Source organism: Phyllobates terribilis, unplaced genomic scaffold (assembly GCF_046119375.1).
Source record: "Phyllobates terribilis strain yellow unplaced genomic scaffold, ASM4611937v1 Scaffold_4__5_contigs__length_816908805, whole genome shotgun sequence".
NCBI classification, from domain to species: domain Eukaryota; kingdom Metazoa; phylum Chordata; class Amphibia; order Anura; family Dendrobatidae; genus Phyllobates; species Phyllobates terribilis.
Genome location: NW_027362764.1, coordinates 584800313 through 584815279, shown reverse-complemented (window position 1 = coordinate 584815279; position 14967 = coordinate 584800313). Strand labels below are relative to the sequence as shown.

General features: G+C 45.5%; 1 protein-coding gene across 1 annotated transcript in view; it reads left to right on the top strand.

The window, feature by feature from the left end:
• The first annotated feature begins 2439 nt into the window (after positions 1-2439).
• The window catches only part of TTC39C (tetratricopeptide repeat domain 39C), a 116517-nt gene continuing 103989 nt past the window's right edge, over positions 2440-14967 (top strand). Inside the window, 4 exon segments of the mRNA XM_073679181.1 lie at positions 2440-2498; positions 2500-2538; positions 2540-2600; positions 2602-2816. Of these exon segments, the coding sequence (XP_073535282.1) occupies positions 2455-2498; positions 2500-2538; positions 2540-2600; positions 2602-2816 (359 nt within the window). The 5' untranslated portion in view covers positions 2440-2454.

Sequence of the window (14967 nt, the reverse complement as noted above, 5' to 3'; positions counted from 1 at the left end):
ATATAATGCACACGTGACTATCAATAGTGTTTTATCAAAGCTAAGGAACAGGAAGTATCCAAAACAAAGCAGCTTTATTTAAAACATATCACACTAAAAAAATCAGTCCCATTCTGATCCAGAAAAGTGGGACGATGTTTTTTTCACTTGTCATCCATGTACAGTCCGTTTTTTACTCAGCAGCTATTAATCATTTACAGGACAATTTACAGTTTCCTATGTTACAGAATTGTAATGTATCAGTAAAAATCCGATGTCACTGATGGTCCGCATGGCATCAGATTTTTTTCTCACACCCATCAGATTTCAGAGTGAAATCGCAGCATGCCGAATACAGCTGAAATAAATACGCAGATCTGCCCTGCCTCATTGAAGAACATTGGTCTGAGTGCTAGGAGATTTTTTTCTCGCATCACACTCGTCCCATTTATACACTAGTGTGAACAAGGCCTAAAAGGAGACAAAAACGCAGCAAAAAGAAAAGCATAATAAAATACATGTAAAAAAAATGCACTCAAGATGGCAGTAACCTAATTGGTGCAGAAATGCTGCAGAAAATCTGAAAAATCAAAAACTCACCAAATACTCATCATGGGAGCATAGCTTGAGGCTATGTTCACACACAGCATTTAGTGGTGTTTTTTAGGCGTGATTACATGTGCGATTTGTCCACAATACATATTTATTGAAATTAGTTTTAGGCCACAGCCCTACTATGAGCATTTGGTCAGTATTTTTTCTCAGGAGTGGGAGCCAAAACCAGGAGTGGGTGATAAATGCAGAATTGGTGACTTGTTTCTATTATACCTTTTCTCTGATTGTTCCTCACCTGGTTTTGGCTTCCACTCCTGAGAAAAATACTGACTGAATACTGATAGTATTATATCAGGCCGTGGAACGCGGAAGAGAGAGACCCCCGGCTGCAGCCTGGACCTGTCCTAACGTCAGCGGATGTCAGAGCCGTCACGTGATGCCTGTGAGCGGCCAGTGATAGCGCCACTCACAGGCAGAAAAAGGTAATTATAAAGAAGTTGCTTTTCATCATAAAAACGCTTTGGCATATTGGACAACCCCTTTAATGTCATCCACATAATAATAATTAAAATTATTACGGAATCCACTGAGAAATTTGTTTCCTGTGGAGTTTTTGAAAACCAAAGCATTTTGGCGCAAGGTACCTGCACCAGTTTAGAAGCCCGGGTATGAACTTTGCTCCAAAAACACAACATGTGAACCCAACCTAAGCGTCTGTGCACACTGAGATTTTTTTTTTTTTTTTTTGAGACAGTGAACAATGATGCATTTCCTAATGGAAACGGCTTCAGGAATTGCTCCTTGTTTGGCTATGTGCGCACAGAATTTTTTTGAGGTGGTTTTGAAGTAGAAACTGAACGGAAACTCTCCAAATCCTCCACAAAAAATCAAAACTCCTCAAAAATTTGGGAAGTTGTGCTCAATTTCTGCTCCTAAAACTCTGCAAAAAGACTCGTTATGCAAATACCCTGTGGGAAGTTTTTGAAGTTGTTTTTTGCTTACGGAAAAGTTTCTTGGGCTTTGTGCACACAGAGTCTATTTGCTGAGTTTTCGGAGCAGAAATTGAGCAGAACCTCCAAGTTTTTGAGGATTTTTGAGTTTTTCTGGAGGATTTGGAGAGTTTACACTCTGTTTCCACTCAAAATCCTCCTCAAAAATGTCATATACCCTTGAAGCATTTCCTGAAGTAGTTTTTTTTCCCCAGGAGGGTTTTTTGCAGCCTTCTGATAGGACAGTGCCTAGTTCGGAGGGGATTCCATCAGGAGCAGCTTTAAGGGTATGAGCCTGAAAAAGTGCCACAAAACTGCCCCATAAAATGAACATGGTGAACAGCAGTGTCAAAGCCACGTTGCTGTGCACATGATCCGTCTTATATCACGTCTTTTAATTGCTTCAGGGTCCGGACACAGTGAGATGGATGAAAGAAGTGACATGCTCATTCTTCGGGCGGTTTCTCCTGGGGATCTGCCCGCTGTCTATAACCGTATACAATTGAAGCCGCCGTAATAACTAGGGCAAGACTGCCAGGGTAGCGGACTCAGGAGAATGACCGCCGGCATGTTCCTGAAGGAATTTCGCCTGGGAAACCTTGGCTAAACCGCGCCGTGTGCACGCAGCCTAAGAGGGGTCTTATTTTCTTCATTTTCTCCCATTCTGACAGGGCATTGTATGGTTTTCTGTACTTCTCCGCTCTGGGGGCTGCTTGGTGCCCCCTGGGCCGGTGTGTATGGAGTATGATGCACCAGTTACAGGCTGCACATGGCTGGATTATAATACATCATTGTGTAGTGCCAGCTCCTGAGCCCCCTGTGCCAGTGATGTGCCCGGGATGTGCCGGCTCCAGCATGCAGGTGCCTAGTAAATGCCATTATTGCGGCGCAGAGAAGGGCTGGTCCACAGTGAGGCGGCTCCTCCATTGTTATGAGGGCAGCACCCAGGGACGGAGCTCAGCCTCACATCACCACCACCATCATCACCACCACTATTATTACTCCCATCATCACGGAGCAGAGCCGCAGCTGGGGCCTCCTCTTCCTGCCCCTCCCCCTCAGTACACGAGTTACACACGGGCAGGGTGTCTCTGGTGTCTCTGCTGTCCTGAGCCCGGGCACAGACTGGCACACAGGACGTCTTCTCTGCAGCATGGCCGAGCAGCAGACCTCAGGGCAGGGGGAGGCCGATCGCCTGGACCCGATGGATGATGCGGAGCTGGCCCTGGTGGGCATCAACATGCTGCTCAATAACGGCTTCAGGGAGTCCGATCAGCTGTTCAGGAAATACAGGTGAGGGCAGAGTCATGGTGGCAGGGTGCAGGGTCGTGCCAGTGTCTGCCATCACCCTCAGCACTGTCAGGCTGCAGCTGCTGGTCATTCACCTGTCGGGAGGAGACTGATTCTCAATGATCCTTTGTTGATCTCCATGGCAGTCAGGATCCCTGCAGATCACTGATGTTCAGGACCCTGGGACCAGCACTGTGGTACCCAGCAGCCTGCTGATCATCACACACAGGATCCTAAATTATCACTGTGGCCCTCAGGAGCCCACTGTAGTATACAGGATCCCCGCACCGTCGCTGTGGCCCTCAGGAGCCCCCCGTAGTATACAGGATACCGCACAGTCACGGTGGCCCTCAGGAGCCCACCATAGTATACATGATACTGCACAGTCACGGTGGCCCTCAGGAGCCCACCGTAGTATACAGGATACTGCACAGTCGCTGTGGCCCTCAGGAGCCCACTGTAGTATACAGGATCCCCGCACAGTCGCTGTGGCCCTCAGGAGCCCACTGTAGTATTCAGGATCCCCGCACAGTCGCTGTGGCCCTCAGGAGCCCACTGTAGTATACTGGATCTCCGCACATTCGCTGTGGCCCTCAGGAGCCCACTGTAGTATTCAGGATCCCCGCACAGTCGCTGTGGCCCTCAGGAGCCCACTGTAGTATACTGGATCTCCGCACATTCGCTGTGGCCCTCAGGAGCCCACTGTAGTATACAGGATCCCCGCACAGTCGCTGTGGCCCTCGGGAGCCCACTGTAGTATACAGGATACCGCACAGTCGCTGTGGCCCTCAGGAGCCCACTGTAGTATACAGGATACCGCACAGTCGCTGTGGCCCACTGTAGTATACAGGATACCGCACAGTCGCTGTGGCCCTCAGGAGCCCACTGTAGTATACAGGATACCGCACAGTCGCTGTGGCCCTCAGGAGCCCACTGTAGTATACAGGATACCGCACAGTCGCTGTGACTCTCAGGAGCCCACTGTAGTATACAGGATCTCCGCACAGTCGCTGTGGCCCTCAGGAGCCCATTGTAGTATACAGGATACCGCACAGTCGCTGTGACTCTCAAGAGCCCACTGTAGTATTTGTAGTATACAGGATACCGCACAGTCGCTGTGGCCATCAGGACCCCAATGTAGTATACAGGATCCCCGCACACTCGCTGTGGCCCTCAGGACCCCACTGTAGTATACAGGATCCCCGCACACTCGCTGTGGCCCTCAGGACCCCACTGTAGTATACAGGATCCCCGCACAGTCGCTGTGGCCCTCAGGACCCCACTGTAGTATACAGGATCCCCGCACAGTCGCTGTGGCCCTCAGGACCCCAATGTAGTATACAGGATCCCCGCACAGTCGCTGTGGCCCTCAGGACCCCAATGTAGTATTCAGGATCCCCGCACAGTCGCTGTGGCCCTCAGGAGCCCACTGTAGTATACAGGATCCCCGCACAGTCGCTGTGGCCCTCAGGATCCCAATGTAGTATACAGGATCCCCCCACAGTCGCTGTGGCCCTCAGGACCCCAATGTAGTATACAGGATCCCTGCACTGTTACTATGAGAATCAGAGTGGTTGGTGATTCCTGTGGCAGTCCAGACCCCTATGTAATCACTGTGACCCGCAGGATCGCTGTCCAGTCACTATGACAGAATGCTGTAACTACTATGGCACTCAGGATCCTGCAGTCATTGTGGCATGGATGCTTCCGGTGAGACCCTTTTGTGGCGCTCTGTGAGACATGTGCACTTACTATAGCATTGAGCATCTCTCGGCTAACGCTGTGGCTCCCGGGATCCATTCCTGATCTCCATATCATTGAGGATTATTGTGTGATCACTGTCGTGTTCAGGATCCCTGGATGTCCACTATTCCAGCATCTTGACGGATTATGACAGTCCGGATCACTGGGTGATCACTGACAGTAATCCACATTACTGGAGTCTCTTCTGCAGACAGTGGTAGTGAGATCCTTGAGAATACGGCTGGTCAGGATCTCTTCCTGGCCTCTGAGTGCTCTCACAGGGATCTCTGCGCTTATTGCTCTTCTGGATTGTGTTATAAATGGCCCCTTTAGGCGAGCCAGTAATTGGGGAAAGAACTTTTGTAGGAACTCTCAGTCTCGATAATTATCAGTCTGGAATCGCCTGACGAACAAAACACTCATTCATCAGATGTGATAACTTGTAGGGAGAAATATCATTGTTCTCAGTGTAAATAGGGCATGTGCTGCCGAGAGCATGCTGTGCGCAGCCGATTGTTCTGTACACACTGAATGTTTCTTGGCCAGTAAACACCCACCAATCGGCTTGTATCTAGCATATCCGACATCTGGGTGGCCAGTTAGGTTGTGTTCACACACAGCAGATTTGTTACTGGAATGTTTTGCATATTGGTCCATTCACCTGAATATGATTTACAGAAATCTAAGCGCACACTACTTCTACAACAACAAACTTTTGCACCACATCTGCCCCATGTGAACTTACTCCTACGGATCACTTGGTAACTGCCATGTCAGGATATACCACGTGGCTAGTACTGGCCGTATGCTGCAGGTTGTCTGCTTAGCTATCTTTCTTGTACCACATACGTGTGCACACCTGCTCGGCTAGGAGGAGGGGAGTTGGCCACGTCTGCTGGTGGCATATCTTTAAAAACAAAGGATTGGGCATGGTGAAATCTACCACCCCCTGAGGCTTCTCGCCCTGATATCTGGAGTTGGGGCAGAGTCAGGGTGCCGCCATAAGGTTGGCCAGTCCCTGGGAAATGGTCTAGTTCTGCTTCGTGCATTATATGTACTCACCGCCTCTTGGGAACATTCACACAAACAAACTTCCTGCTGTCGATTTTGACGCAAATCCGCAACAAAAGCTGCATCTGTTACATGCAGATTTAGTGCAGACTTTATGCTACGATACATACCTTACTGTGTGTGTAATCGATTGCATTACGTGCGATGCTAGAAGTGATCTCCGTTCTCTGTCGGACATGCGCTCCTGTTCCTGGATGCAATGTCAAGCATATCAGATGGGGGTGATGGCAGCAAGTTCATGTTGGATGTTTTCCTTCCGATCTCCCACAGACTTGTTCTGCTAGACTTTTCCTTTGAGGAAGAAGTCTGGTGGTGTCAGATCCGACAACTGTGCCACCTAAAGCCCCTTTGAAAATCACCCTGTTGCCGAAAGAGGACTCAGTTTCTGGCATGCCCGCTCGTTGCCGATGTGCAGGACGTAACCTTCCGTTAACTCAGTCATCCAATTGATTCACAAATTGTTAATAAATGTCCAAGGTTTACCCCGGTGTTCATGGTGGGAGTCAAAGAAAATGGGGCCTGCGATGGGCAACCGAGACATTGCGTACATACATGGACTTTTCATCATGGAGTAGTTTTTGGTGAGTGTCATTTTCAGCAGCCCATGTGCTGGTGTTTTCCATCGCTGCCTGTCCCCTACCTCATCAGCGTCGCTGGTTCTGTATTATGCTGCAGATTTTTTGCAAATATACAGTGCCTACAAGTAGTATTCAACCCCCTGCAGATTTAGCTGGTTGACACATGCGGAATTAACCTGGCATTGTGACATTTGTACTGTAGATCAGCCTGGAAGTGGGAAATGCACTGCAGCAAATTGTTTTAAAAAAAAAAAAAAAAAAAAAGTTTAAAAGTTAATTCAGAGTGTCATTTATTATTCAACCCCTCAAACCACAAGAATTCTGTTTGGTCCCCCTAAAGTATTAAGAAGTAGTTCAGGCACCAAGAATAATGAGCTTCACATGTGTGGATTAAAGATCTCTTTTGCCAGCCTTTTCTGACTATTTAAGACCCTCCCCAAACTTGTGAACAGCACTCAGACATGGTCAACATGGGAAAGACAAAGGAGCATTACAAGGCCATCAGAGACCAGATCGTGGAGGGTCACAAGGCTGGCAAGGGGTACAAAACCCTTTCCAAGGAGTTGGGCCTACCTGTCTCCACTGTTGGGAGCATCATCCGTAAGTGGAAGGCTTATGGAACTACTGTTAGCCTTCCACGGCCTGGACAGCCTTTGAAAGTGTCCTCCCGTGCCGAGGCCAGGCTTGTCCGAAGAGTCAAGGCTAACCCAAGGACAACAAGGAAGGAGCTCCGGGAAGATCTCATGGCAGTGGGGACATTGGTTTCAGTCAATACCATAAGTAACGTACTCCACCGCAATGGTCTCCGTTCCAGACGAGCCTGTATGGTACCTTTACTTTCAAAGCGTCATGTCAAGGCTCGTCTACAGTTTGCTCATGATCACTTGGAGGACTCTGAGACAGACTGGTTCAAGGTTCTATGGTCTGATGAGACCAAGATCGAGATCTTTGGTGCCAACCACACACGTGACGTTTGGAGACTGGATGGCACTGCATACGACCCCAAGAATACCATCCCTACAGTCAAGCATGGTGGTGGCAGCATCATGCTGTGGGGCTGTTTCTCAACCAAGGGGCCTGGCCATCTGGTCCGCATCCATGGGAAGATGGATAGCACGGCCTACCTGGAGATTTTGGCCAAGAACCTCCGCTCCTCCATCAAGGATCTTAAGATGGGTCGTAATTTCATCTTCCAACAAGACAACGACCCAAAGCACACAGCCAAGAAAACCAAGGCCTGGTTCAAGAGGGAAAAAGTCAAGGTGTTGGAGTGGCCTAGTCAGTCTCCTGACCTTAACCCAATTGAAAACTTGTGGAAGGAGCTCAAGAATAAAGTCCACATGAGACACCCAAAGAACCTAGATAACTTGGAGAAGATCTGCATGGAGGAGTGGGCCAAGATAACTCCACAGACCTGTGCCGGCCTGATCAGGTCTTATAAAAGACGATTATTAGCTGTAATTGCAAACAAGGGTTATTCCACAAAATATTAAACATAGGGGTTGTATAATAATTGACCCACACTTTTATGTTTAAAATTTAATAAAATTCAACTGAGCAACATAACTTTTTGGTTTGTAAGATTTATGCTTCTGTTCATAAAACCTACTCTCGTTTGCAGTTTGAAGGCTCTAACTTATTTGCATCTTATCAAACCAGCTAAATCTGCAGGGGGTTGAATACTACTTGTAGGCTCTGTATCTGCGGTGGAAAATCTGGTGATCTCCAGCCGCTCCCTACATTAGACTCCAGGTGAAGGCAGAGTGCAAACAGCTGGTGAACCCTCATCCTGACCACTGTGTATATACTATGATCCGGGCTATCATGGTGCCATGTTTTGGGCTCTGCACGAGATCTCAGAGTAGGGGCAGGTGCAGACCACCATTTTCTCTGAGAAAATTGATCCAATTATGCTGATCGCACTCTGATTAGAGTTTCATCAGAGTGGCATCAGTTTTTCTTGGTGCTGGAGAGGAAAAAAAATCTTTTCTCCATTATGTCAATCCGTGAAAATCAGACGACACTTGGATGTCATTCAGTCCACATCCCCATAGAATAACATGGGGACGAGTTAGATCCGTCAAAATCACTCGTTCGATTTACAGATATGTGGTTGTGTGATAATGGGCATTTGGTAATAGGACCCACATACACAATAACTGTGCCAGAATCATGTATGACTATTTTTGGGCTTACAAAAGTTCTAGCAATGATTATTATTAGTCCGAATAGCACAATATGGCTCCGGGGCCAGTGATTAATGTACAGTGTGAGTCAGGCCCTACAGCCCTAGTATCTGTGATCATGGCAGGATCGGGCACTTCTCTAGGTATATGTGCAATCAGTGCCGGACTGGGTTGGAAAAGACCCACCAATGACCTTGATTCTTAGGGCCCACTGTTCAGCTACATGCAAAACTAACCTGGCCATAATACACAAATTTACTTTAGCTTCTATGTAATATTAAATTTGTCTAGCTTGTTTAATGACTGATTAGATTATACCTTTTTCTGCAAATTATGAATCAAGTGTAATACCACTACTCATTAGCAATCCTTCAGAGGGGCGGCCTACCAGAGGTTTCTCCTGTTCTCCTGTGGGCCAGTCCGAGCCTGTGTGCAATGTCTTATCACAGTTTGCACAATGCCCGTTCTCACTGACAAATCTGAAGATGTTACAAAGTGCACGCACCCCTATCCATCACTTACCCATCCGAATAATAAACCTTTCCATTACTCTGCACAGCTGCATTGATGCTACATGGACCTGAGCATATGTACTAAGCATTGTACCAGCTGGTGCGGGATGGCATACTGCTATTACATGGATTGGGTTGTCAGGTTGTCATCTGCAGAAAACACAAAACCAGACAAAAGGAAAAAACAGAACAGCACTGAAACCGAAAACTATTATTAGTGTTGTGTTCCCGAAGTGGAACAGAACATGCTCCATGCTTTCCCTTCCCCTACATGCACAGCTCTGCTATCAGTGATCCACTTGGCTGCACCGATTACATCATTACAGTATTTCTGCCACATACATTAATCAGGTGTGTATTGTAATGGGGAGGAGCAGAGGCCGGACAGACCGCAGTCATACACATGAGATCAGCTGGTTTGGGGTCATTAAAGGGATTATCCAGCCTGGATTGGTAGATTGTTGATGAGCTGGGGCTGTGCGGTCTGTCACTGGCTGGCTTGTACTGTACTTTTGGTGTTGGTCCCATGCAACATTGTTTCATATAAGTGAATGGGCAGTGCTGTAATACATTGCTCCTCAATGGCCTGTAAAGCTCCTCAAAGAAGTTCCCAGCCGTCCATTTATGTAGATGCCAGAAGTGAAGAATTGGCTTGATGACTACTTTTTTAACTGTCCCTACCTGACGCCCCCTCTGTGCTGGCACTGTAGTATCTTATATATTTGCACATACATTGTATCCTTTACACTAGTATTCACAGTCTATGCAGAAAATGATGCAAGTAGGACAGCAAGGAAGGCAGGGGTGCATCCCATGACCGCAATCTTGCTCCCTATAGTTGGGATGACCGTGTTCTGTGCCGTTTGCAAAGTTCTTGGATGGACAACTGGAATGAAGTGAGGAGCATAAAGATGACCTTTCACTGCAGTTTTTAATGTAATCTCCGTCCCTCCTCCAGTTGGTTTTGCTCCACTGATTCTGTAACAGTTTTTCTTTTTCTTCTGTGCCCCTCCGTTCCAAAGTTATGTCCCCCAGAAATAAAGATGCAGGTATTCCCTTCCAATACCTGGGCGTGTACCACAGAACCTCTCTGTGGGCACACCCGTGTTCTGATTGGCTAGTGGCAGAGGAGAAAATAAATCAAACGCCCACAGAGTCTGGAACACGCCCCGTTGATTGAAGGTAAAATTTGCTTATTTATTTCTGGGGAACATAACTTTGAATCGGAGGGGCACAGAAGAAAAAGGAAAAACTGTTCCAGAATCAGTAGAGCAGCATCAACTTGAAGATGGACTGAGTTTAAAATAAAAATAAAAAAATCCAGTTAAAGGTTTACTTTAAGGCAAAGTTCACACCTTCAGGATTTGCTCCTGATTCCGCACTGCAACGCCTGAAGTAAATGGGGTTTTCAAAATCCACATTCATACACTGCAGAAAAAATCCATGCGAAAATAAGAGCACAATGCGGATTTCACCTATGCAGGATACTAATTCTTGTGCGGATTTTTATTGCGATTTAACCCTTAGTAACGCAGTTGGATGAAACACTTTAGCATTGTGGCTGATTTCTTTGTGGCTAACACATAGTCTTGATTCCATATAAAAAGGGAATAATTATATGTGATCTGATTTCTTTGTGACCAAATCTGAAGGGGAAGTTTTCCGCATCTTGTGTACATGTCCTTTACAGGTAATTGCGCTGTAGCAGTTTACTTTCAGTAAATGTTCTGCATTGATATTTTAAAGCCTCATAAACAAAGCAGAGACGTGCATAAATAAAGCAAAAATGAAAAGTTTTTTGTTACAATTTTCAGAGGTGAAAGTTTGCTTTAAACATTCAGGCATTTTTGACTCTTGATCAACAATGGGTTAACCCGTTTGTTTGGGTGATCTGTGCCATAAAGCACAATATAATTCACGGTCCTTCAATACTGATGTACAGGATGGGAGGGGGGAAGCACAGTTTGGATGGGAAAAATTAATAGATTGTGAAATGAGAAGTAACTGAGCAAAGATAAAGGGCCAACGCACAATTGGGGAGGTCATCTAGAAAATATTAACCCTCTAGTTACTGCAATACCTCTTGATAAATTTCCTGGAATCAGCAGCAGGTAAAGGGGAATCATTACTTCTCTTTTTCTGTAGGTGACCTATCATAATGAACCCAGTAGTGAAAGGACACATTCTGGTCATTTTTACATCCAGAGTATATTGCTTTTACTATGGGTAGTTTACAGGTTCTGTTCACACTTACTTTACGGACCTTTGGACTTTATGCTTGCTCTATCCTTGCTATCAGAAAGATCAATCTGCAGCAAATTATAAAGCAATGAGATTTGTCAGGATTTTTCTATCATGACTGAAAAGGAACGGGAAGCCCTGATGCCTTTTCTAAAATCCGCACCAATATTTTTTTTTCTGGAGTCTTCATGCGCTGATATTAGACACAGAGCCATTAATAAGCATGATGGCAGAAATCAATGGCAGTAATCATATTTGCAGTGTATTACGGTAGGTGTCTGATCTGTGTAATGTATTGCAGTAATATCCTTGTGCTTCTCACTTCTTATCGTTCCTTGAGGACCCTTCACCTCTAGGAATTTATTCAGTCGCCTGTGAAGATGCATTGATGGCTTATTGCTGAGAATTGTCAGCAGTCTCGACCTGACGTCCTGACTGCGGTGACCTGTGCCTGTCACCAGAGCACTGTGCATGCCATGACTTGAGACCCCCACTATTGAACTGAATGCGGAGAAGATCCCTGGAGGTGGGATCTGGATGTAGGACATTACTGCTCTCTATAAACAGTGGAGAATCGGGGTCTAATGTAATAATACATTGTATAGAAACTTATTCCGTTTTTTCTCATTGATTTCTGCCATAATGTCTATAACTGGAGGAAATGCTTAAAGATCATCCTGTCAGGGAGCACGACAAGATCAATAGTATTATTATTATTTAGGGCGGTGTAGAAAAAAAAACAAGTTTATTGTAAATGGTAAGATCCAGATTTCTGGTAATAATCTGTAGCAATCATCCCCTGAGACTTCATCACAACCTCAGTCTTGTGTTCTTGTACATTTCTTACAAATGTTTAATTCAAGCAAGAAAATCCACTCGGGTCTCCCCTGCCGGAGTGTTGTGGGTAGAGACGTAGGGGTGCTACGTGCTACATTTATGGCGTCGGTGTCCTTGTGCACGTGGCTGCTCACTGCTGATCAGGTTCACTTACTTGTGTGAACTCTTGGACTTCTTCTTGCTGAATGCCGTCTCATGCTGACTGCTGATTTTATTTGATTCGTCCTGTCAGTCTATGATGTTGGTTGCGGTGTCACTTGTCATATCGGAGGCTTTGTCTCCCATATTCGCCTAGCCTGAATGAATCTCAACAATCATCTTGATCAATCGGACCTGTCATCCTACTAGTCAGAGGCAGCACAAACATGACTGACAGCCTAAAACTATGGAAAAAATTATATAGTGTTCTTTTGCCGTAAAGTAGTTGCTGAACTTAAGGATTTCCACCTGTAAAGCCCACCAAAGTGCCAGTCAGGGGTAAGAAAGTACTGTGCAAAAATTTTAGACAGGTGTTGTAAGAATGCTTTCAAGAATAGAAGGGTTAATGGTCTAAATCAATATTCGGTGTGACCAGCCTTTGCCTTTAAAGCAGCATCCGTTTTTCTAGATACACTTGCACAGAGGTTTTGAAGGAACTCAGCAGGGAGATTGTTCCAAACATCTTGGAGAACTAACCACAGATCTTCTGGGGATGTTGCTTGTGCAAATCCTTCTGTCTCCTCCTGTATTCCCAGACAGACTCGATGCTCTTGAGACCATGGCTTTGTGGGGGCCGAATTACCACTTCCAGGACTCCTTGTTTTTAGCTATGGAAACAAGGCCAATGGTACCATGAAGAATTGATGCTCTTTTGGAGGCAAAGGCTGGTCACCCAGTATTGATTTGGTTTAGGGCTTGAGCACATGACCATATTTTCAGTCTGAGTGTGATCTGACAAAACATCAGACCAGTGGTATTCTATGGGGCCGTGCATATGTCCGATTTGAAATTCGGATCGCCCTCGTCAATGCAAGTCAATGAGCCTTTGGAAAAATTTGGTCTGCACTCTGATATTTGAGTGCCTTCCGATTTTTCACAAACTGTCCGAATGGAGAAGATGGAGAAAATTTTCTTTCTGTCTTCTCCTCATCCGAGAGTGTCGTGATCAGGGTGTCGTGATCAGAGTGTCGTGATCAGGCCTGATTCTCTTGGATGAGAGAAATACTCTGGTGTGACCCTAGCCTTAGTTATCTCTTTTGTTCAGTTACTTTAATATATTCTATTTTTTCAACCATGCATACTGTGCAGCATTTTTTCTACACCTGCATAAGACTTTTGTACAGTACTGTCTTCCCCCTTTCATTTCCTTCCCGTTAGCCCTTTTTACAGAATCTCGGAGAACCCAATTTAGACAGATTGCCTCTTACCTTAAGTAATGGGCAACGTTTCTAATGTATTATGGCTACGAAATGTCATTAATGTGGGGGTTTGATTACATCCGATCCTTATAACAGCTGGGATAAAAAGAATAAATGCCACTTATATCCCCATTTGACCTTTTTTTTAAATGCATGCACAGCCAGGACATTATGGTTAATGGCATGTGGTCCTGTCATACTTTCCATTACGATTCTTAGAAAATCGATCTATTAGACATAGCATCCTACGTGGCTCCTGGAAACTGGCCTGCGCTGGCCCCGGCCACAGAAGGCTGCTTTTATTGGCTTTTTGTGTGTAGGGCACTTTAATACAGCTTTGTATGTAGAGATGTGGTTGTTCTTCTACAGAAGGGCAAAGCTGAATAACCGGTTTCTCTGCCTTGTGTGTTTGATATTGCATGTTCCCTCTGATTTTGACATTACGTATGATGTGGGATGTATTTATGGCGTGTGATGTGGAGATCTGGATTGTATAATATCCTTTCCAAAATAACTAAAGTATTTAATAGGGCTGTGATCAGAGTATGTACTCCATCCCTCTGCAGCCGCCATGATGGGCTGAATATTATGCATCTGGGTTCTGGAAGTGCAGTGGGCTACGGGCATTTTACACGGGACATTTCTGGCCATGCATTGCTGAGCTGACCTGTAATCACCAGACTTGGCTCTCATAGGAGGCTGTCCCTAATACTGCCCAAATACTGTCTAGAAAACGACCCGCCGGCTCTGAACTTACCCTTCTGGAATTGTACATGATATTTTTCACCTTTGTCCGTGTGTAAATAGTATGGCTTAGGTCAATGGACGAGTTACTGATTTCTTATTAGTTGTAGGCTTGTGTGTTACATCACAGGACACCAGGAAAAAGTAGCTGAATACTTATCTATCAGCATTTTAAAACACTGGTTTAGGGCAGGTTCATCCTGTACATGGGTTACTGTGCCAATTCTGCCATCTGCATTTCTGTCCTAATAAACCAATTTATGCAATAATCACTGGATATTTGTTATTGTGAGGTGTTGTGGGCAGTGGACATATCAGGAGGAGTTTAGGGCTGTGTTCACACCTACCATAAATGCTGCATTGTTTTTGGTTCCTTTTTATCCTGTTTTCTGTAATAACAATCTCCTCAGATTATGGCGTTTCTGCTGCGTTTTCCTCTTTTATTTGATGCATTTTGGTGCAGATTTGAAGCATGCTTTTTAATAGTATAGAAAGGATTAGATTCTGCATTTAAAAGCAGAGTTTTTTCACACTCTATTGAAAAAAATGCAACAATAAATGCACAGTTTATCTGCATCTTTAAAGGGAATCTGTCAGCAGGTTTTTGTTATGTAATCTGAGGACAACATGAGGTAGGAGCGGAGACTCAGATTTCAGGTATGTGTCACTTATTAGGCTGTGTGGTGATGTTTCCATACACTGAATGTTTTATCATCAGGGGATTATCACTGCCCAGACTAGCTCCCTCATTCCCAGTGGTCCAACCACACCCCCTCCTCTGATAAGTAGCTCACTGTCAATAGACAATGTACACAGAAAGCTGTGGTGTGGGCAGGGGAAGCTTT